This window comes from Schistocerca cancellata, chromosome 6 (genome assembly GCF_023864275.1).
Source record: "Schistocerca cancellata isolate TAMUIC-IGC-003103 chromosome 6, iqSchCanc2.1, whole genome shotgun sequence".
In the NCBI taxonomy this organism is placed as follows: domain Eukaryota; kingdom Metazoa; phylum Arthropoda; class Insecta; order Orthoptera; family Acrididae; genus Schistocerca; species Schistocerca cancellata.
The window spans coordinates 333,579,557-333,601,974 of NC_064631.1; the positions used below are offsets into that span (position 1 = coordinate 333,579,557).

Sequence of the window (22,418 nt, forward strand, 5' to 3'; positions counted from 1 at the left end):
TATACATGGAAGACGCCTGGAGATACTAAAAGGTATCAGATAGATTATATAATGGTAAGACAGAGATTTAGGAACCAGGTTTTAAATTGTAAGACATTTCCAGGGGCAGATGTGGACTCTGACCACAATCTATTGGTTATGAACTGTAGATTAAAACTGAAGAAACTGCAAAAAGGTGGTAATTTAAGGAGATGGGACCTGGATAAACTGACTAAACCAGAGGTTGTACAGAGTTTCAGGGAGAGCGTAAGGGAACAAATGGCAGGAATGGGGGAAAGAAATACAGTAGAAGATAATGGGTAGCTTTGAGGGATGAAGTAGTGAAGGCAGCAGAGGATCAAGTAGGTAAAAAGACGAGGGCTAGTAGAAATCCTTGGGTAACAGAAGAAATATTGAATTTAATTGATGAAAGGAGAAAATATAAAAACACAGTAAATGAAGCAGGCAAAAAGGGCTACAAATGTCTCAAAAATGAGATTGACAGGAAGTGCAAAATGGCTAAGCAGGGATGGCAAGAGGATAAATGTAAGGATGTAGAGGCTTATCTCACTAGGGGTAAGATAGATACTGCCTACAGTAAAATTAAAGAGACCTTTGGAGAAAAGAGAACCACTTGTATTAAGAGCTAAGATGGAAACCCAGTTCTAACCAAAGAAGGGAAAGCAGAAAGGGCATTGTACTTGAGGACAATATTATGGAAATGGAAGAGGATGTAGATGAAGATGAAATGGGAGATATGATACTGCGTGAAGAGTTTGACAGAGCACTGAAAGACCTAAGTCGAAACAAGGCACCGGGAGTAGACAACATTCCATTAGAACTACTGACGGCCTTGGGAGAGCCAGTCCTGACAAAACTCTACCATCTGGTGAGCAAGATGTATGAGACAGGTGAAATACCCTCAGACTTCAAGAAGAATATAATAATTCCAATCCCAAAGAAAGCAGGTGTTAACAGATGTGAAAATTACCGAACTATCAGTTTTAATAAGTCATGGCTGCAAAATACTAACGCGAACTCTTTACAGATGAATGGAAAAACTAGTAGAAGCCGACCTAGGGGAAGATCAGTTTGGATTCCGTAGAAATATTGGAACACATGAGGCAATACTGACCCTACGACTTATCTTAGAAACTATATTAAGGAAAGGCAAACCTGCGTTTCTAGCATTTGTAGACTTAGAGAAAGCTTTTGGCAATGTTGACTGGAATACTCTCTTTCAAATTCTGAAGGTGGCAGGGGTAAAATATAGGGAGCGAAAGGCTATTTACAATTTGTATAGAAACCAAATGGCAGTTATAAGAGTTGAGGGGCATGAAAGGGAAGCAGTGGTTGGGAAGGGAGTGAGACAGGGTTGTAGCCTCTCCCCGATGTTATTCAATCTGTACATTGAGTAAGCAGTGAAGGAAACAAAAGAAAAATTCGTAGTAGGTATTAAAATCCATGGAGAAGAAATAAAAACTTTGAGGTTCGCTGATGACATTGTAATTCTGTCAGAGACAGCAAAGGACTTGGAAGAGCATTTGAACGGAATGGATAGTGTCTTGAAAGGAGGATATACGATGAACATCAACAAAAGCAAAACGAGGATAATGGAATGTAGTCGAATTAAGTCGGGTGATGCTGAGGGTATTAGATTAGGAAATGAGACACTTAAAGTAGTAAAGGGGTATTGCTATTTGGGGAGCAAAATAACTGATGATGGTCAAAGTAGAGAGGATATAAAATGTAGACTGGCAATGGGAAGGAAAACGTTTCTGAAGAGGAGAAATTTGTTAACATCGAGTATTGATTTAAGTGTCAGGAAGTCATTTCTGAAAGTATTTGTTTGGAGTGTAGCCATGTGTGGAAGTGAAACGTGGACGATAAATAGTTTAGACAAGAAGAGAATAGAAGCTTTTGAAATGTGGTGCTACAGAAGAATGCTGAAGATTAGATGGGTAGATCACATAACTAATAAGGAGATATTGAATAGAATTGGGGAGAAGAGGAGTTTGTAGCACAACTTGACCAGAAGAAGGGATCAGTTGGTAGGACATGTTCTGAGGCATCAAGGGATCACCAATTTAGTATTGGAGAGCAGGGTGGAGGGTAAAAATCATAGAGGGAGACCAAGAGATGAATGCACTAAGCAGATTCAGAAGGATGTAGGTTGCAGTAGCTACTGGGAGATGAAGAAGCTTGCACAGGATAGAGTAGCATGGAGAGCTGCATCAAACCAGTCTCAGGACTGAGGACCACAATAACAACAAACACATTACTGTGAATGATGACATACAATCACTCTACTTTGAAATATCACTTGAGGCGATGACTGTTATCATAGTTTGAATGTACCAGATTTCGAATTAAAAAATCACATTTGATTCATAACTCGGAGGTTCTGCTGCTACCAAACTAACATAGAAAGGTCAGTTGGATTAGTCAATGATGAAACCTCAAAAGACCAGGCTAGAACAATAAACAAAAATAATGTAGTTCTTCAGTTTCCCCTACCATATTTTATAATAAAATAATTCACAAGTTTACACCCAGGTGTTAGAATGCACCAGTCACAATATTTTGGCAATCAATTCTGTTGTCATTATCAGTAGGCGGTGCCGCTGCAAATTATCTGTAACAAGAATGATGGCAAACAACAACACCTGTAGCTGAGAGATGTGTTGTGTACGGTTGGGTGGACACAGACAGACAGACAGACAGACAGACACACACACACACACACACACACACACACACACACACACACATTCTCTCTCTCTGTTGCCCAGATTCAAAGATGAAGGGTGGCAACCAAACTGAGTAAAAAGGTGTGGGTAAGGGAATGGGGCAGGGGGGCAGGAGAGATAGTGGGTCTAAATATTGCAGACACTCAGCAGCTGTTGTAGTTATTGGTACTGAGGCATGTTGCATGTTCAGTAACTGCACGGTCTGGGATTTGTTTTTAGACACAGTTTGGAAGATGGCTACTTCACCAATCTACATATAATGTTGCACTGCCGGTCTATTTTATGGCTTCTTTTACACATGGCTCCAATGTTATAGGAAAGGAAATACTAGTGCTTGGATTGCAGTTGGGGGGAGGGGGAGATCGTGGGAAAGGTCTTACAAATGGGTCATCTATGAAGGAATACTCTATAGGTGCAGGATTAGAAGCAAGGGTGGCTCAGGGATGGAATAGAATGTTGCATAAGTTGTCTGGGCAATAGAATATTATTTTGGGTTGATTATCCTATGGATCATGACACAACAATAGGTAGTCAAAGCTCTGGTGAAAGATGTGACTCAGGTTTTCAAGGCCTAGGACGTACTGGATGGTAAGAAGAGTATTAGTCAGTGGCTGGTTCACAATGACAATAGGTTCATTGTTGTCATACAAAGAAATGGCATGGGAATCCTGTTTCTAGACTCATTGCCCAGGATACTGACCATCTGTAGATGCTTCAGCACGGTTAATGGCATATTTGGATACCTCCTACTTACCACTCCAGATCTGACAGCCATAAGTAACAAGGTTATGCTGGAGAGACTTTGGCCATAGAATGGGTAATAGTCTTCAAAATGGAAGCATCACTAGTGACCTGTGTATTTGATATGGACAGAAGTGAGCCATCTCACAGGAGATCAACATCCAGGAACATCCACTGAGTTGACATGGACCAAGAGAAGTGGATTTGGGAGTAGTTGGAGGAAAAAGCAATAGCTGTCCTTGGCACACATCCAGATTAGGAAGATATCATCAATGAGGATGTTCTTTCTTTTCCAGCAGATTGCCCCTCTTTCTCTGTATGGTCAACATTTTCACAGTTGCAAAACTGGGAGAGACTATGAAAAATTGAAGTTTGAAGTCTCTTACACTTAAGAAATAAAAAAATATGAAACTAAAGGATAACACTGAAGGAGATGGTATATGTGGTAAATCACCAGCTACTACGCCTACTGCCAACAGGGGACGTGTGTCAGGGATCTATAGCAAGCACCATGCATGTTGACGTTCAAATGGCATGGCCATAACTACCCGAGGTGGCTACCAGGGGCCGGCAAGTCACAGACAATTGTCACCATCTCCAATATGCGTGTACAACATTACACTAGGGACACCTGACATGGAATTAATCTTTAGCAGGGCATGTATAGGCCTCCAGGGGAATGTGTTCAAATTTGTAAAACGCTTTCACTGCATCTGGTTGATATCACTCCATTACCCAATAAATTGTCCATGTGTTTCCTTGTGTTTCTAGTTAGAACACAAGCAGCGACATTGAGGGCAGGATTTTTGTGTGTTTTGGATTCTGTAGTTTCCTGCCATCTAGCTCTTACTCCAGTCACTTCTGCAACAGCAGCAGGCATAAATGGTGGTTTTTGGCTACGTTGACACAGGCTCAGCCATCAGTTCTTCACTCACCAATGTCCCCCCCCCCCCCTCCCCTCCCCCAATAACCAGCCCACGAAAGACTCGGAAGCTTACAAGAAGTGGCTTCACCTACATTTCTTGGTGTTCTAGGTGGTTAACAACGAGGTCTGTAAGGCTTTTTTTCTTATGATGGATATCCCCTTGTACGTATCACTTACTGTGCCCGTTAGCTGCTCTGCAAGAACAAGGCTTGCTCTCTCTTGGTTACATGTAGTTTTCTGTCCTCCTGTATCAACACAAGCAAACATTTATGGTTGCTGTGCATGTTGAATTCTGGCAATGTTGCAAACAGCCACAGCAAGTGTACTAAGCTGGGGCAGCTGAGCTTCTCAGCCTCAATCGTAAGTGTCAGTTCATCAAGGCTAAGTATCAAGAGTCTTATGCGAACATCACAGTCAGAGATGCAATCATTCATTTCGCCCCACATAAGAAGATGCATCAATATGCCCTTCAGTTTGAGGACCCTATGTCAGAAGAGGTTTTTAACACTGCACAGTCATTCAAGGTCTCCTGCATCGCAGGCCACCAATTAGAGGCTTGGAGTGATGTCACTGTTGTTGCCGGCATGCAGCCCTGTCGCATGGAGCATAGTGTGCTGGGGGAAGAGGAAGTAGTTGCAGTACAAACAAGCCAACCAGGCCAACAGAGACCAACTTGTCATTGGCATCAGGAACAGTGAACACCCCTTCTTTCATGCCCCTCGTTTCATACAGCACAAGCAGGCAGCCTGCCCTAAGCAGTGGACTTCTTGCCATTTAAAACAAAATTCACATAGCAGCAGTACATCGATCTCTACGCGCCCCCCCTCCCCCTGATTCACTGTAGGAATCGAAGGATGTTGTATTCATTCTGTTTCATCATTGTGTTTGCTGTTATCTGCATGCCAGAAGAAACTTTTCATTGAAGTGCGAGTGATGAATAAGCCATAAACCCTACAAGTCCACAAGGGGGCCAACGTGTCCCTACTCAACTAACAGATGCATGCCATGCTTGGTTCCACACTGCAGACGTGTGAAGCATTGGTTGATATGTTACAACAAGCAGCATATTCCTCTTCGTGGCCAGTTCATGGGTGACACCATTTACAAGTCATCTGTTCATTCTGTTATTTACTTGGTGGTTAACAATGCCAGTGATGACAATTCGTTAGGATTAGATGCCTTTCCTACTTTTGGTTTTTCTGTCACACATGCAGTGCATCTGGTGTCAGACCAAGTACATTATCACAAACTGGATTCCTTGTGTTCTGACTTTTCGGTCTGTTTGCCCCCAGAGTTAGGTAGTGCAAACAATTTCCTGGCACACATCGCCCTCAAGCCCTCCACCAGCCCTTGTGTCACTGAGAGTGATTAGACCGATTTCCTCACATGAATAGACTATGCCCTTAGTGATTGTAAAGAAGATACCCAGTCAACTTCAGTTCTGTGGAATGTTCAATGTCACTATTAATGCACGGCCAGTCATAGACACTTACTCCCTACCTCACCTGAAGGAGTTGGCTAGGGACAATTCTTTTCAAAAATTGAGTTGGCCAAAACCTACCTTCAGATTCTGTTGGATGAGACATCAAAACAGTTGATTGTGGTTTATACATCTTTCGACCTCTATCAATATCAATAACTAATGTTTGGGGCCAATAGTGCTCTTGCAGTCTTTCAACATTTTTTAGAACATGTTATGATTGTTGCCTTCACTGTATTAACTACTTTGATGATATTGTCATGACAGCTGCTACCACACATGGTCACCTGCAGAACCTCTGTTCTTTGCTTACTGTTCTACAGGCCGTGGGCCTCAAATGTAATCTCGCTAAGTCTCACTTTTTTCAGCCTTCCTTTGTTTATCTGGCTCACGAAATTTCCCAGTTGGGTGTACGCCCCATGGAAGAACATGCCACCACCATTATGGCTTTTCCCCATCTGTCTAATTTATACAAACTTCAGTCATTCCTTGTCACAGTGGCATACTATCACAAGTTTATTCACAGAGCTGCTACTATCGCCCACCCCCTGCACCTGTTGCTTCAGAAAAGTGCTCCATTTGTTCAGTCTTCCACCTGTGAGCATGCTTTTATGCAGCTTAAGGATTGTCTTTGTCCCAAATAATGTCTTGCAACATTTCAACCCAGCAAACAACTGGTACTGGTCACAGGTGCATCTGAGTGAGGGGCGGTGGTGGTCCTGTCCCACTGCCATTCAGATGGCTCTGACCAGCCTATTAACTTTGCATCAAAAAATATAATTTGACTCAGCAACATTATTCTCAGGTGGAAAAAGAAGCTTTTCCTATTGTCTACTCCTTCAAAAATGTTCATGTCTTCTTGTAAGGTCCAAAATTCCATTTAATTAGCAACCATAAAGCCCTTGGTTTCTGTTTTGCCTATGGCATCCTTCCCAGACAAAGCCATTCATCATCTTCAGTGTTCGGCTCTGGTCTTGTCCCAGTAAAATTATGAGATCTATTCTCATCCCAAGTCACAACATGTGAACACAGATGCTCTGTCCTGGCTCCCCATGGGCCATGACTCCTCATTCAATGAGGGGGAACTGCTTTGTTTTCAACTGGATACAGAAGCAAGGCACACAGCGGATGGCTTCCCAGTCACTAGCTCCCATATCGTCTCTGCTATGGCAGTGGCTCCAGTGTTCTGAGGGATCATATGCATGATACAACATGTTGGGTCCGACCATCCATGGTGCCATACCTGCTCTGGAATTTTTATGCACTGCACCATCACCACTCTCTCTTGTATGGTGTTAGTCTCCTGTAGATGGAAGGGTTTACTCCCCGTGTCATGGTTCCAGCAGCTCTACAGCGAGATCTCCCTCACTTACTACATCAGGGTCACTAGGGGGAGAACTCTCACACAAAACTGTTGGTGCGCCACCATGTGTTTCGATTGGGCATCAGGCATTGACTGCAAGGCGGAACACCTTTTCGTGGTCTGACGCAAGTGTTTGGGTCAGCAGGTGGTACTGCGCACTATTTTGTCGCCATGGATGACCCCTACACAGCCTTGTGAAATAGTTCACATTGATTTCATTGGTCCTTTTTTGGATACTTCTGGTTATTGGCAATTGATGCTTTTTCTCATTTTCCTTATGTCGTTTGTCCTCTGTCTATGGCAGCACACGTGACTGTCAAGGCCCTGATGAAGTGTTGAAGATATGCTCCATAGTAGGCTTGCCTTGCCTCCTGCTTTTGGAAAATTCTACTCAGTTTGTGGCTCAATCTTTCAAGGACTTCTTTATGCACAATAGCATTTGTCACATCACAGCACCTCCCTTCCGTCTGCCCTCTGAGCTCCTGCATGCCACAGATACAACTCAGCCTTTTGTTGTTGGGCAGGTGTCCCCCAGTGGCACCAGTCACATCAACATTTGTAACAGGCACATCAGTCTGGGATAGGGCATTTCTATGGCAGCCTCACTGGATTCTGCCCATCATCCACAACTGGTGCAGTTGCTGCGTCTTTATGGTTTACACCGTATATCACCTCATGGCATGCCACCAGAACAAATTGCATCACAGGATGAGCGCAGGGCCCCTCCTCAGGCTGTGGACCTGACATCTCATTTCATCATTGGCCTTGGCTGCTCTGGGAATTGAGCAGGCCTCGTAGTGCCTGCTTACCACAGCAGTGGGGAAATTGTCAGCACTGACGGCAGGTCTGCTTCCTCCTGCAGCCTGTGCTGGCACCTACCACTGCACTGAGCAGGCACTGCCAACAGAGGCGATGGAAGCCAGATGTCCATAGACAGAGCCTTTCATTTCCAGTCTGCTATCATCGTTACTCATACCAGCGTGCCATCTCATAGACTCTAACATCCAGATGGGTCCCGTCCTCATCACCAGTCATGTCTACAGCTCATCCTGGAATCTGTGGGTGGCCCTTGTCCCAATCACTTTCATCTGCACACACCAGTCCAGGTGGATTGGGAAATCCTACCACCTTTGACTGCCGCCCCCAACTCTGCGAAGTCAAATAGCATGCTCGCGACTACCCAAGGCAGCCACCAGAGGCAACCTGCTCATGAACCGCTGTCATCATGTATGCCGCACATAAGCAGTGTTACACTAGTGACACCTGACATGGATAGCACCTTTATACAGGCATGCACAGACCTCTGGGAAATTAAGTGTGAAATGTGTTCCGAGATGTGCAAACTACTTTAATTTTATTCTGGTTGATGTCACTCCGTGAACCAGCAAATTGTACCTCTTTAACCTGTTAAGTGGGTAGTTTGCGCGCGCGCGCACCTCTTCCACAGTGGGTAATACACACCAGCGCGCACGTTCGCGGTGGTGATGCGCACTGTTCTCACATTTTCCTTCATGTTTTCATTGTTGAATTTAAATTGATATTGGGTGGAAATGAATAAAATATATTGCAGAAGTTAACAAAACTGTATTTTCACAATATTGCATATCGTTTTCAGTGTGAAACACTTTAAAACAAGGTGCTGCACACAAGGTAACTTTGCATTCTGCGCACCAGTATGAAGTCTCTTTGCGAAGGCCTTTTCTCGTACACGCCACACACCTCCTTGTTGGTCTTTTCTTTGTTGTGGGTGGCAGAAGGTCTGGAAAATTCCTGGCTGTAAGACATGTTGCTTTTGGTGTTCGAGGTGGGTGTCCTACTTATGTCCCTTGATGTGGTGAAGATATGGTCAACTGTTCACCAACACTAATCAGGAAGCTCATTCTACGTTGTTCGCAACCATGCTTCTTGTACAGAATGTATGCATTGTCGCATGCAATGTCCAACAAGTGGCAGATAAGCTTCTGATAGTATTTTTTTCAGCCTGCTTCTGGCCGTCTGGTAGCTTTGTAACTGAGAATCGCACCTATCCACCCCCCGCCCCTCCCCCCATATTCTTGTTGTAGTCAACGACAACTTGTGGCTTTTGAATGATTCCCTTCTTTGAGTTTACACTTACAAATGTATCGTCATGGAAGGTGCTGACCATAACAACGTCTCTTTTGTCTTTCCATTTCATTACCATTTGCTTGCCTTTGTACCCTGTTATGTACTCCCCTTTCTTCAGTTTTTCCTTTTTTACGAAGTCTTGCCGCATTGTGCCGACAACATCGGTGTTATTGCTGGTTAGTTTGTCCACCAAATCTGTACTGGTGTTCCAGTTGTCAAGATAAATACAGTGGCCTTTCTCGAGTAGATCGTGTGCAAGCTCCAAAACAAATCGAGAGGTTATTTTTTCATCTGGGTAGTGGCTACCATAATTAGTGTCCCTTCCAGTGTAAACAATAAAGTCCCATACATACCCGGAACTGCTTTCACAGAGTTCGTACAATTTGATGCCAAATCTGCTAAGCTTTGATGGAATATATTGCTTCCATCCAAGCTGTCTTTTCCAGAGCAACAACGATTCATCAATGGTGATGTTCCTTTCTGACATGTACACTGATGTGAACTTACGCCGCAGATGCTCCATAATGGGGTGAATTTTGAATAGTTTTCTAATGATAGTGCCTAGTGGATCATATGAGGTATTGTCAGCAAAGTGGAGGAATTTCAATAGAAGATGAAACCGCTTTTCACTCATCACTTTCCTGAAGAAAGGTGTGTCAAATGATTCCCTCTTTGAAAAGTACATTTTGTGATCTGGTTTGTGAAGAATTCCTTGAAGTAGAAGCATTCCAATAAGTGTTTTTACCTCGTCGCGTGTAGTGTTCTGCCAACTGTGAACCCTGGAGCGTTCTGCTAAATTGGGATGAGAAGCTATGAACTGTTCTGCATATAAGTTCATCTGTTCAGCTATCATTGTGCACAAAGCATCATCCACAAAACACATAAAACAACTCATCACATCGTTTTGTTTTAGAGTCACAACTGTACCACTATTACCACTGAACAAATATTGAATACGAACCGAACTAGCACGCACAAATTCACTAGGTACCTTCTGCTGCAGTAGTGTCTCGTCGTCAGGTGTTTCTGAATCTAAGTCACTTTCACTGACCTCAACATCTGTATCTTGAAAATTTCAGAACTGTCACTGAAATTATGATCACTTTCTAAAAGCAGCTTCTCAATCTCCGAATCTTATAAATGACTTCTTTTCGCCATTGCAAAAGATCACTCATTAACGCTGTGGTAAACACAGACCAAAAAGGGCGCGCTTTAGCGGCTGCTTCACAGGACGCATTTTCTCGACGCGCGCTTGGGTGGACAATGTTATAACTAGCCTAGAAAATGCTGTGTTGCGTGACAAGAGCTGCCATCTAGTGGAAAAAGCTCAACTAACACCACAGTGTCAACGGCAGGCCGATAACTCGTCATTCCCACTAGCTACTAGCCACAGAATGCAGTAGACGGATATATCGAACCCACTGTGCAATAGCAGAGCATGGACGAATATAACTGTCACGCCCACTTAAAAGGTTAATGGCCATGTGTTTCCTTATGTTCTTAGTTAGAACAGTATATATGCCAATAACGGAAATGGAAACACAGCCAAACAGACATACAAAGCAGGAAAAAATATCCTGAATCACTAGCTTTCAAACTTTTACACGACTTCCTCATAAAGTGAAATATATTCACGGAGAAATTATTGGGAAGAAATAAATTCCCTTCACCTTTCCCAAACCTAGGTCTATGTCTATTCCTGACACGCCACCGATGTATGGTGGAGGGAATATAGCCTAGAATCATCAGCTTCCTATCATGCCCGCCCACCCCTCCCTTCCAGCTTGCTGCAACCCATTCCTATTATGTTATAGAGTGGAACATGCAAAGAAATACTGTCAACACCACTTTATGTAAGGCTGAATTTTTTGTTTTTTACCTTCATGGTTATTATATAAGATGAACATTGAAAGAAGAAATCTTTCCCAGCTAATACTGGAATTTGGGGTTTCAGAATTCTGTGAGTAAGGCTCTCCACAACATACAAATGCCGTTCTTGACACTGTTGATGCCACATTCATCTCCATCAATATTTGTCACACATACTGCTGGTAAGCAGTCCCTTTGGTTGCATTCTTCAACTGATAGCTCAAACCATTATTTATCAGTCAATGCTTGATCATTTAAATTCTACCACTGCTCAACTAACCCTTTAACTATGATTGTATACCATGAACTTCTTTCTGATATTCTGCTTTTTGTCATCTGGGTGGTGAGGCTATGTTCTGCGAACTAGATTTTATTCAGTGCTGCACCCTATGATTCTTCAACTTTTAGCTTTTATTAATAATCATCGGTTAACTACAGCTTATCAGAATGTGAATCTACACTGAAACATCAAATAGTCAATTTTGACTCTTTTCTTGCCAAACCTTGTTTCACATTTGAGCCATTGTTCCAAGTAGCTATTCCCTCTATTTGTCTATAGATATCCATTTACATTTCAATTTTCTGTGTTTCCTATCTGAGGTAGTTGCCTAAAAGTTGTATAAACCAGAAGTTATGATTAGAGATATGAATATAATAGAGGGAAACATTCCACGTGGGAAAAATACATCTAAAAACAAAGATGATGTGACTTACCAAACAAAAGCACTGGCAGGTTGATAGACACACAAACAAACACAAACATACACACAAAATTCAAGCTTTCGCAACCAACGGTTGTTTCATCAGGAAAGAGGGAAGGAGAGGGAAAGACGAAAGGATGTGGGTTTTAAGGGAGAGGGTAAGGAGTCAATCCAATCCCGGGAGCGGAAAGACTTACCTTAGGGGGAAAAAAGGACAGGTATACACTCGCACACACACATATCCATCCGCACATACACAGACACAAGCAGACGTGTCTGTGCATGTGCGGATGGATATGTGTGTGTGTGTATACCTGTCCTTTTTTCCCCCTAAGGTAAGTCTTTCCGCTCCCGGGATTGGAATGACTCCTTACCCTATCCCTCAAAACCCACATCCTTTCGTCTTTCCCTCTCCTTCCCTCTTTCCTGATGAAGCAACCGTTGGTTGCGAAAGCTTGAATTCTGTGTGTATGTTTGTGTTTGTTAGTGTGTCCATCAACCTGACAGCGCTTTCGTTTGGTAAGTCACATCATCTTTGTTTTTAGATATAGAAGTTATAATTATTTACATATGATTACTTGCAAATATCATACATATACATCCAGCAGGCCTGGAATGAGGACACATGTAAACCATCTGATCAAAAGTATTTGGACATCTATTAGTGGACATCAATATGGGATATGTTCACCCTTTGCATTTATGATGGCTTAAATCCTGCTGCATTTTCAATAAGGAGTCTGAATACCTTAGAAGTCTGTTCTCCCTCAAGAGCTGACACCAGAGAAGGTAGTGATGTTGGGCACTAAAGTCTGGAGCAAAGTCAATGTTCTAATTCATCCCAAAGGTGTTCCACTGGGTTCAGGTCAGAACTCTGGACAGGCCAGTCCATTCTAGGAATGTTATTGCCCACAAATGGTTACCTTGCAGATACTGCTTTATGACAGTCTGCAGTGTCATCCTTATATAATCGATCATCATCTCTGAACTGTTCCGCTACCCCACACAGTACACAATGCTGTAAAATGTATTTATTTCCTTCTGCATTTAGATTTTCTTAAGTGCAATACGGAAACCACCCCCTAAGTATGAGAAACATTCCCATACAATAACACCACCTCCTCTGCACTTCCTGTTGACACTACACATGATGGCAAGTAACATTCTCCAGGCACTCATCAAACATGATCCTTCCTTTGGATTGCCACAGGGTACAGAGTGATTCATCACTCCAAATAATACATTTTCAAGTCAGTCACTACAAAACGGTGTCACTCTTTACACTGGCTCCAGCATCGCTTAGCACTGACTACAGAAATGTATGGCTTATGAGTAGCTGCTCAACCACTGTACTCTTTTTCTTTTTAACTGCCTACATACAGTCATTGTGCTAGTCATTCCTTTGTTTTTCCACTTCACAGTCACAACACCATCAGTCAACTGGGGTTTCTTTAGATAGGTTGAAATGCCCCTGATGGCTTTGTTACTCAGGTGACATCCAATGACTAGGCCACATTCAAAGTCAGTGAGCTCTCCTGTTCGATCCATTCTCTGCATCTCATCACATCTAGTAGTCAATTCCATATGATATAGCTGAGTCTAGATACTATTGATCAGATAGTGTACAGCTTTTAGCACACATCAAAAAATTAATTATATTGTACACGTTACATTTGGATGCCATCTTTCTTCACCACAGACACCGGAAAAACAGTAACGCACAAATGACTAATTGTAAGAGCTACTAGTTACTCTTGATAGTAATGACAAACTTTTATAAACAACATATATGAAATAACTATACCTACAAATGCTACTTTCAAGATATTCAAGATAGCAAAGATAATAAGTAGAGCCATGCACATCTAATGAGTTACCATGGAAATGCGGAACAGAAAAATGTCCATAATGCAGCAGCTCCCAATAGGGTGCTTTAGTACTGTCAAGGGTGAAATATTTTGCAGTAGATTAAAAACACTTAGCACACTGTAAACCATAGCTATATTTTCCAGTGTAGCAATCACTTCTCTAACCACGACACATCAAAAGAACTCAACTGAAAGAATTATTCATACTACAAAAATAAAATCCTCATTATGTATCTCTCCATGCTGAAAAGCAATTATTGAGTCAAGGTTTCAGTTGATGGAAATGGAGAGCATTTCAAAACACAAGCTTCTTACCGAGAAAGAAATCAATGTTTACTTCTAAGTAGCATACAGGAGTGGAGATTTGTTTTTAAGAGTGACTGACAGTTGCCAGCCATTGCAGCAACTGTCATTCCTCTATATGTCTTCCTATATTTCATTACAGTGTCCTGGCACTTTAAGCACTCAACAGACTACAACACTGTCTGTAAACAGCCTGCAACATTCAACTTATGCAATACAGGGTGTACATAAAGTCCGGGGACACTTTCAATTATTTATTGCACAAAAACTAAACATTGTACAGACGTCATACATATTGCATTTTGAAGAGAAACTCTGAAATTTTTTTTACAGACATTCGATATGCAAACCATGAGTGACCCTGCAGACATCAATACGGTAATCAAATTCTTGTCATACCCATCCCAGCATGGCATCGTCGACTGTGGCAGTTGCTTCCCGTATTCTCTCCCGGAGCTCTGCTACATCACGTGGTAGAGGCGGTACATACAACAGATCTTTAATGTGTCCCCACAGAAAGAAGTCACACGGAGTGAAATCTGGTGATCAGGAAGGTCATTTCGAACTCCAACACACAGGAAGCTCGCTCTGCACCTGAACTCGCCATGTTTGTAACTAGTGCTGACTACCGGCAAATTGCCAAACTACGCTGTGGCGGTATACATGGAAAAAACATTCAGGTTTTCTCTTCAAAATGATATATGTATGATATCTGTACAATGTTTGGTTCTTGTGCAATAAATAATTGAAAGTGTTCCCAAACTTTATGTACACCTTGTATTTCCTTCTGTAAAATATACAACTTTTTTTACTGACTTACACAGTCATATTTCAGCTAAATTTTCATTGTAAAGAATTGAAAATTCATCACTCCCAGAGTAACAGTAGATGTGCAAAACCAAGTAATGCCAACAGATCAAAATCAGAAAAATTGGGAAAGTCAGTTATGTGGGAGTGTTTCTTCAATGAGGACATGCCTCTTCTGCCATTTTTATGTAATTACTGTTAAATCAGTATACACTTACGAATTTCTTCTGGTTCCATGTGCTCTTTAGACAAATCTTCTAAAAATTCATTTTTTTCTGGCTTTGGAGCTTGTATAACATCGACTTTCTCTTTAGGCCATAATACATTTACATTACTGGAGTCGGGAACCTCTTCATATAAATCTCCCTGCTCAGGAAGATGGCGTAGGCTGCCTTTCAAGTCAACTAACAGGAGCCTTGGTGTAAATGTCACATACCCCTTAAACAAACAAAACACAGATTGTTCATAAGACCTATTACAAGCATATAGCTTCATGTATTAGCTCAAAATAGTAAAACTAAAAACAGTAATTTTGGACATTTATATTAAAATCCTTTGTTTTTAAATTACAAAAGTACATTTATTTTCTATTAATATTTGGAAAATTGTTGTCTCTGTTTGTTCTACTTCCTGAAAATGTAAAATTAAAAAAATACTATAACATGAATCTAGAAGATTAACTACTTTTCCCAGATATTAAGAACAAAATTTTGAAAATATGAAAGCAATAGCAATGTTTCGAAAGACAGACAATGTTGCATAAACTGTTAAAATTTCATAGTAACATCACAACAGAAAACTCTTGATTTTTTTTAAATGTTGAGCATACAAGATGGTAAACTTAATTACAATGCATAAACATTTTAATTTTAATTTGAAGTGAGAAAGCTTGAGGAAAGGTGAACAGTGGTATGACTACAGACTGCACTTCAGCGAACACAAGAAGCACTGACCAGTAAACAGGCATATAGTAGAAAGCAATTGGATGCTCTTTAAGACCATTCACAGATGATGTGGTTGTCCACAACAACATAAAATGCCAGAAGACAGAAACAATTTGCAGAATGACCTACAGAGGACTGATGAATGGTGCAGGCTCTGGTAGTTGACCCTCAACATAAACAAATTAAACATATTGTGCATACATTGGAAAAGAAAGCCATTGCTGTACAACTACACTACTGATGAGAAACTGCTACAAACAGTGGTTACCATAAAATATCTAGAAGTAACTATCCAAAATGACCTTAAGTGGAATGTACACATGAAACAAACAGTAGAAAAAGCAGATACCAAATTGAGATTCATACGAAGAATCTTAAGGAAATGTAACTCATCCACGAAGGAAGTGGCTTGTAAGGTACTTGTTCAACCAATTCTTGAGTACTGCTCATCAGTGTGGGATTCTTATTAGGTATCGATAGTAGCAAAGCCTATGATAATGCAGGGATGGCATTCCATAGTGAGCCAATAAAGTGCCGCCCAGTGGCTGGTTCTCTCAGTTTTTCCATCAGTAGCTGCTATCATCCAAATCTGCCTCTATGAAGTGAACTTCAACTGCCGCTGTTGTGTAACTAGACTGGATTGGACTTGTGTTTGGATACTGATAGCTGTGTTCCAACTTAATGTGTGACTATAATGACAAGTCTGCTATCTGCACTCCATGAGCTGATATAACATTTTCGCGATGTGCTTCTATTTGATGAGGGTGCGATTTCCACTACTCTTAGACTTATTTGAATCTGTGCTTCATATTATAACTGCAATATCCATGCACAGCAAAGAAGTTGTGCTTAGAATTCCAGGAACAATTATTGTTTGGTTTTGTGAGCTAATGGGCAAATGTTACAGATGCTAATTTTGTGTTCAATACGCATTTCTTGACCCAATGTAAGGGTTACAACAAGTGTGCTTGATCTTCATCTACATATATACTCCAAAAGCAACTGTATAGCACATGTATTTCATACAAAAGTCAGTCATTTTCTGTCTTATTCCAGTCACATACTGAGTGAGGGACAAACGTCTGTTTATATGACTCCGTACATGCCCTCTTCTCTCTTACTCTCACTATCCCTACTAAAGATAACATGATGGTAACAGCATGATGATAGCACAGCCTTTTTGGAGATACAAGGTCTTTAAATTTACTCAACTAGGTTTCACAAGAATTATGTTGTCTTTCTTCCACGGATTTGCATTTAAATTCTCCTAGCGTTTCTTTTACATTTTCATATGGGCTGTACTGATCGTTTACGGTATTAGCAGAACATACCTGATTTTGTTCAATGTCTATTATCATTGCCTACTTGATAAGGACTCCAAATGCTGCAAAAAATTCTCTGGAATGCTACTGTCTTGTATGTGATTTCCTTTACAGGTGCACTTCACTTTCCTAGGATCCTTCCAACAAATGTAAGTCTTCCACTCTCCATCTGTAGTATTGATTTTGCTTCATCATTCCACTACACATCACTCCTTAGCATTACACTTAAGTATGTAAGTGATGTGAAATGTTCATCAGTAACCTTGAAATCATATATTATTCAGTTCTTTCTTTTGTTACAGAGAGCAGCCATTCATTAACCAAGTAGAAATTTTGTCCAAGCCTCTCTTCATTTCCTTATTCTCACTCTATGACAATACGTCCAACTAACGGGAACATTGTTTCTTTACCCACACAAATCTCTCATGACTTTCGGAAATAATGCGCCATTGTACCTTCATTTTTATTATGAGAAGCTTCTGCAGTGCCAGTCATATAAGCATAATGAAAAGATTACAAAAGAAAGAAAAGGATACTGTGCTATGTACTACCAGAAAAAAATTGAGGATAAAATTCCTAAATTTGTTTGATTTCAATTTTAAAAGTGGATTATTCCAAAGAGACCTATAACTTCAGCATTCATAGAAATGTTTTTTAAACTAATATTTCAAATTTTGCACCAATTAGAATATAGCAACAACTATAAATTTACCTTGTCTGTTTTACCTTCTCTATAAAGGACATCATGGTTTATGTCCGATACTGATGCACCAGTGTAGTCAAAACCCATTTCCTGTAATAGAAAACGACGTGACTGCACTCCAGAAAAACACTTACAGTTTCCTCTATAAAATTAGAGGCTAAATTTGTAAAGAAATGTCTTGTTATAAATAATTCATGTTAAAATCAATATAAATACATATGATAATGATAAAAGAAATGTCAGAGGACATCACAGTGATGAAAAAAAATTAGGCTACAAAAGAGCAGAAAACTTGTATTACAATATAAATAATGAAAGAAAATTAGAAGGTGAGGAACTGTACTGGTTGTTATGTGATTGCTGCCATTTCCACGAATGTAAAAAAATCAATATAGTATATCCTTTTGCAGGTTGGGGACCAGTCCTACAAGAGAGTGCAAGAATTCAAATACCTAGGGGCACTTTTCACTGAGAACTCGTCATGTGAAGCAGAGATCAATGCCAGAATACAAGCAGGAAACCGATCTTACCACAGCCTAGCACAACTGCTTCGGTCCAGATATCTCTCCAGACAGTTCAAGATTCGACTGTATAAAACCCTGATCCAGCCTGTTGTTCTATATGGCTGTGAGACATGGAGTATCCAGAAACAGGACTTCCATAAGCTCCTTGTTTTTTAGAGAAAAGTGCTTCGGAAGATCTTCGATCCGGTTCTGGATGCAGATATAGGGGAATGGAGGATCAGATACAACCAAAAGCTCGAGGAACTATACCAGCAGCCCAACACAGCAGGAACTGTCAAAGCCAAACAAAAGCAGTGGGCCAGCCATGTGGCCCGCATGGAGGATCACAGATGGCCTCGGAAGCTCCTGGATTTCACACCTTCAGGAAAGAGACTGCCAGGGAGACCCAAGAAGCGTTGGAGGTATGGACTCCATGAAGATTTAACAAGTGTCAATAGATGTGAACGGATGGTGGATAGCAGCAATGGACAGAATACAGTGGAGGAGGAAACTTGTAGATGCATGTTGTCCACTGGGCCTGATCACGTAGTAGTAGTAGTAGTAGTAGTAGTACTAGTAGTAGTGTTGGATAAAATGAAACTTGCTACAGATCATGTTTCGAATCAAAGTGGAAGTTCCTTTAATCCATGAGGAAGCTGTTCTCTTCCAAATATTTTCTCAAATGAAATATAAAAGCCTTTGTGGGACTTGGAAAAGTGAGAGCACTGGCAGGCTGAAGCTTTCTCTCAATCTGTAACATGTGATAGGACAGACTGGATGTATAACACAGTATGTCAACAGCAACAGTTTGAACTTTTGTTTGGCACACCATTTTATTCTGTTTGCAGTGTCTACAATATATTACATTGGTTCATGGAAAACACTTCCAAATTAAAGGAAACAAATCCAAGTGTGTCAGCACTTTAGCATTACCTTATTTCTTGCACTACTTATAGTATGAGACACCAAATACTGCTGATTTATTTATTTATATTGTATTCTGTAGATCCAGGTAGTGAGTTAAGGCTACACAGTGAACATGTCCCACTCAAGAAAGAACTACGATTGGATGCCAGCTGGCACGTACTGCTCGACTCGCTGAAATGCCAATCATGAAGTAATTTTCCTTGGAATATAGTGCAATCTTAATATCTACAGAACTAGTATATTTATCATGGAACAACAGTCATAACTAAGGCTTGATTACAGCAAACATAGCTTCTTGTCAAGCAACTACCAAGGATCTTCAGTGCTTGAATCTAGATAATTTGTAAGGGTGCTTATTAGATAAAATATTAAATTTTTATTTAATTTGTAGAGATTCCCAATTTTTTTAAAAAAAATTATGTGCTATGGGAACTTCTTGACATATTTTGCACCAGAATCAGCAGCCTACAACAAAGCAGCATAATCTAGGCAATAATTATTTTCATCAGTCATGTTACCGATGGATGAATCGAAAATGTATTTTTATTATGACCAAGAATACCATAAAGAAATGTATGAATGAGATGTGAGTGTAAGAATTCCAACATATTTCAAATGGCCCCTGCAATATTTGTGGTTACCAACTTTACGGAATAGTAATGTTACTGGTGGTTATCAGCTTTACAGAATAGTCTTATTGCTTGTTTTTGCTGGCTAAAAACTTCATTTAATTTAGCTTCATTGCCTCAGACAATACTAGCGCAAAACAGCTGGAAGAGAAATTATATAAATAAACTAGAACCCACATCTTCAATTCAACACTTTTTAGTGCAAAACACATAAAACTAAGCTTTTTGGCTATTTTACGAGTATTGACACAAGCTTTGCTTGGTATCCAGCTGAACCACAAAGGAATTTTTCACAGTTTCTACATCTACTCTGCAATTCACAATTAAGTGCGTAGCAGAGGGGTCTTCTAACCACTTTCAGACTGTTTCTCTACCATTCCGCTATCTAAGACCGCATGGGAGAAATTAACACATAATTTTCCTGTACAAGATACTACTTATCTTATTTCCATTTATCATTTCTCCCTTTGTAGATGGTAACAGTACAATATTTTTACCTTCAGAGGAGAAAGTTGGTGATGGAAATTTTGTTTTAATGACTGCCACCCCAACTCGCTTATCACTCCATCCTGGACTTTCCGTTGTTTGACAGGCTAATTTTTCTAGTTTTAAACTGCACAGATATACATTTTTTGTGAACTGTTTACGGTAAAGCAGGTCTAAGCGAATATGGATGTCGTCTGATTGTGTTTTGGTATGGCTGTATTTGGTCCCTTGGTAAATATGTTTATGACATTTGAAAACATTATTTGTGGAGAATCTTTTTAAATAATCGGAAGCTCGGCTGTGTGACTTTCATAGAGGAATGGGCTCAGAATAACACCTAGTGACATTTCATAATTTATGGTTCCCCACTCAAAGTTTAAGTTGTTTTCCTGTAGTGCAGTATGTCAATTTAAATTTTTATGTAAGTAAATTTCTGTGGGATGTCATTACACCTTAATTTCAGAAAGAGAATTAGGGAATCCACATAACTGGTGGACTTGGGAGTCACAGAACACAACAGGATACTTTTTGTCATTGTGTTCCGCCATGACTAGGCCTATATTTTTGACATCTTAAGCCTTACAAAATACAGTAATTGTTAGCTGTATTCTCAATGTAACAATGTTTTGCAGCTCAGGCATTATGAAAAAATAAACTGGGGCAGATATTTAAAATAAGTAGCGAGAAATATTGAAACACCATCTTCGTCTTCGAATAAGATAGTTGTTCCCAACTATGCTAACTCTGAAGCAACAGCACTAATGTGGCAGTAAGTGCACCTGAGTTAAGCACTTGGCTATCAACTTATCCAAATTAACATGACTCTCTCCTTATTTGCAACCTATCGTGAGAAATTTCTCTAAAGAGCTAGTGCTGCCATACATAGACAATAACGTCAAATTCCATGGAGTATGCAGCGAACATTTATAATTGGAGTGGATGAGGAAAAGTAATAGGGCTAACTCCTCCTAGGCGAGTGGAGGAAAAGTGAATAATTCAGTCTGCCTAATTGGCATAGAAATAAGTTTGGAGGCCAGTGTGGAGGGTAAAAATCGTAGATGGTGACCAAGAGATGAATACACTAAACGGATTCAGAAAGATGTAGGTTGCATTAGGTACTGGGAGATGAATAACAAGCTTGCACAGGATAGTTGTAGCATGGAGAGCTGCATCAAACCAGTCTGGACTGAAGACAACAACAACAACAACAACAATCTAGGTGTGCATCAGTCATATAGTAAAACCACAACTTCCCGTTTTGCTTTTGAAGATATCCACGCTTATGGACCGAGGGTTGGAATTTTCATGACATTCGTTGGGACCAGGACATAATAATTTTAATGTGTTCTGTTGCAATATCTTTTATTATTTAAGAGTTTTTTTGTAAATTACGAAGAAACGCACGTCATAAACCAAGTATAGTATGCTAACTACATATACCGACGGTCTCGACTGATGGCGTGCTGCACTCAGATTATAACGTCTTCCAAAACAAATATTGATCTCCTATGATCAGCATACCAGTTTATACAACATTGTTCTTTCTTTCATTTGATAGAAAGTACCTGTATATTCCACCAATGACTACCCACAAAGTTCGCATAATGACCTAACTGTATTGTCAATATTTCCTTTCCAGATGTCATGCTGAATTTTAAAATTCGCAGTTCAAACAAAAACTCCCCCCATCAACATGCAACTCAACGTCAAAGTCTTTCTTTGCTCACATATATTTTACACACCATTCTGTAACCTATCGAAACTGGATACAATAAAGTCGATTCACACTGGACGTCAAAGGAACGGACCGGAATGGAAGGCGTTGTAACCTTTAAGTGGTGGTATGCACATACTAGACAGAACCCACACAACACCATATTTCTTAGTTCAGGACCAAAAGAAGAAAGTGAAATTATCAGATACCATCCCTAATACAAAAAGTCTAAATACAATATCAGAATTGGAGAACCAACAATGATAAACTTTATTAATAGGCACAGGAAAATCTGTAC

The 22,418-nt window shown here is 40.4% G+C and overlaps 1 protein-coding gene across 2 annotated transcripts in view; it reads right to left on the bottom strand.

Annotated features, from left to right (window-relative positions):
• LOC126088508 (protein misato) overlaps positions 1-22,118 on the bottom strand; it is an 85,662-nt gene extending 63,544 nt beyond the window's left edge. For both annotated transcript variants that reach the window (XM_049906652.1, XM_049906653.1), the window contains exons 1-3: positions 21,972-22,118; positions 17,871-17,951; positions 15,111-15,330 (exon numbers count right to left, since the gene is read on the bottom strand). In XM_049906652.1, the coding sequence (XP_049762609.1) occupies positions 15,111-15,330; positions 17,871-17,951; positions 21,972-22,052 (382 nt within the window). In that variant the 5' untranslated portion in view covers positions 22,053-22,118. The remainder of the gene's footprint in view (positions 1-15,110; positions 15,331-17,870; positions 17,952-21,971) is intronic.
• Between the last annotated feature and the right edge of the window lie 300 nt (positions 22,119-22,418).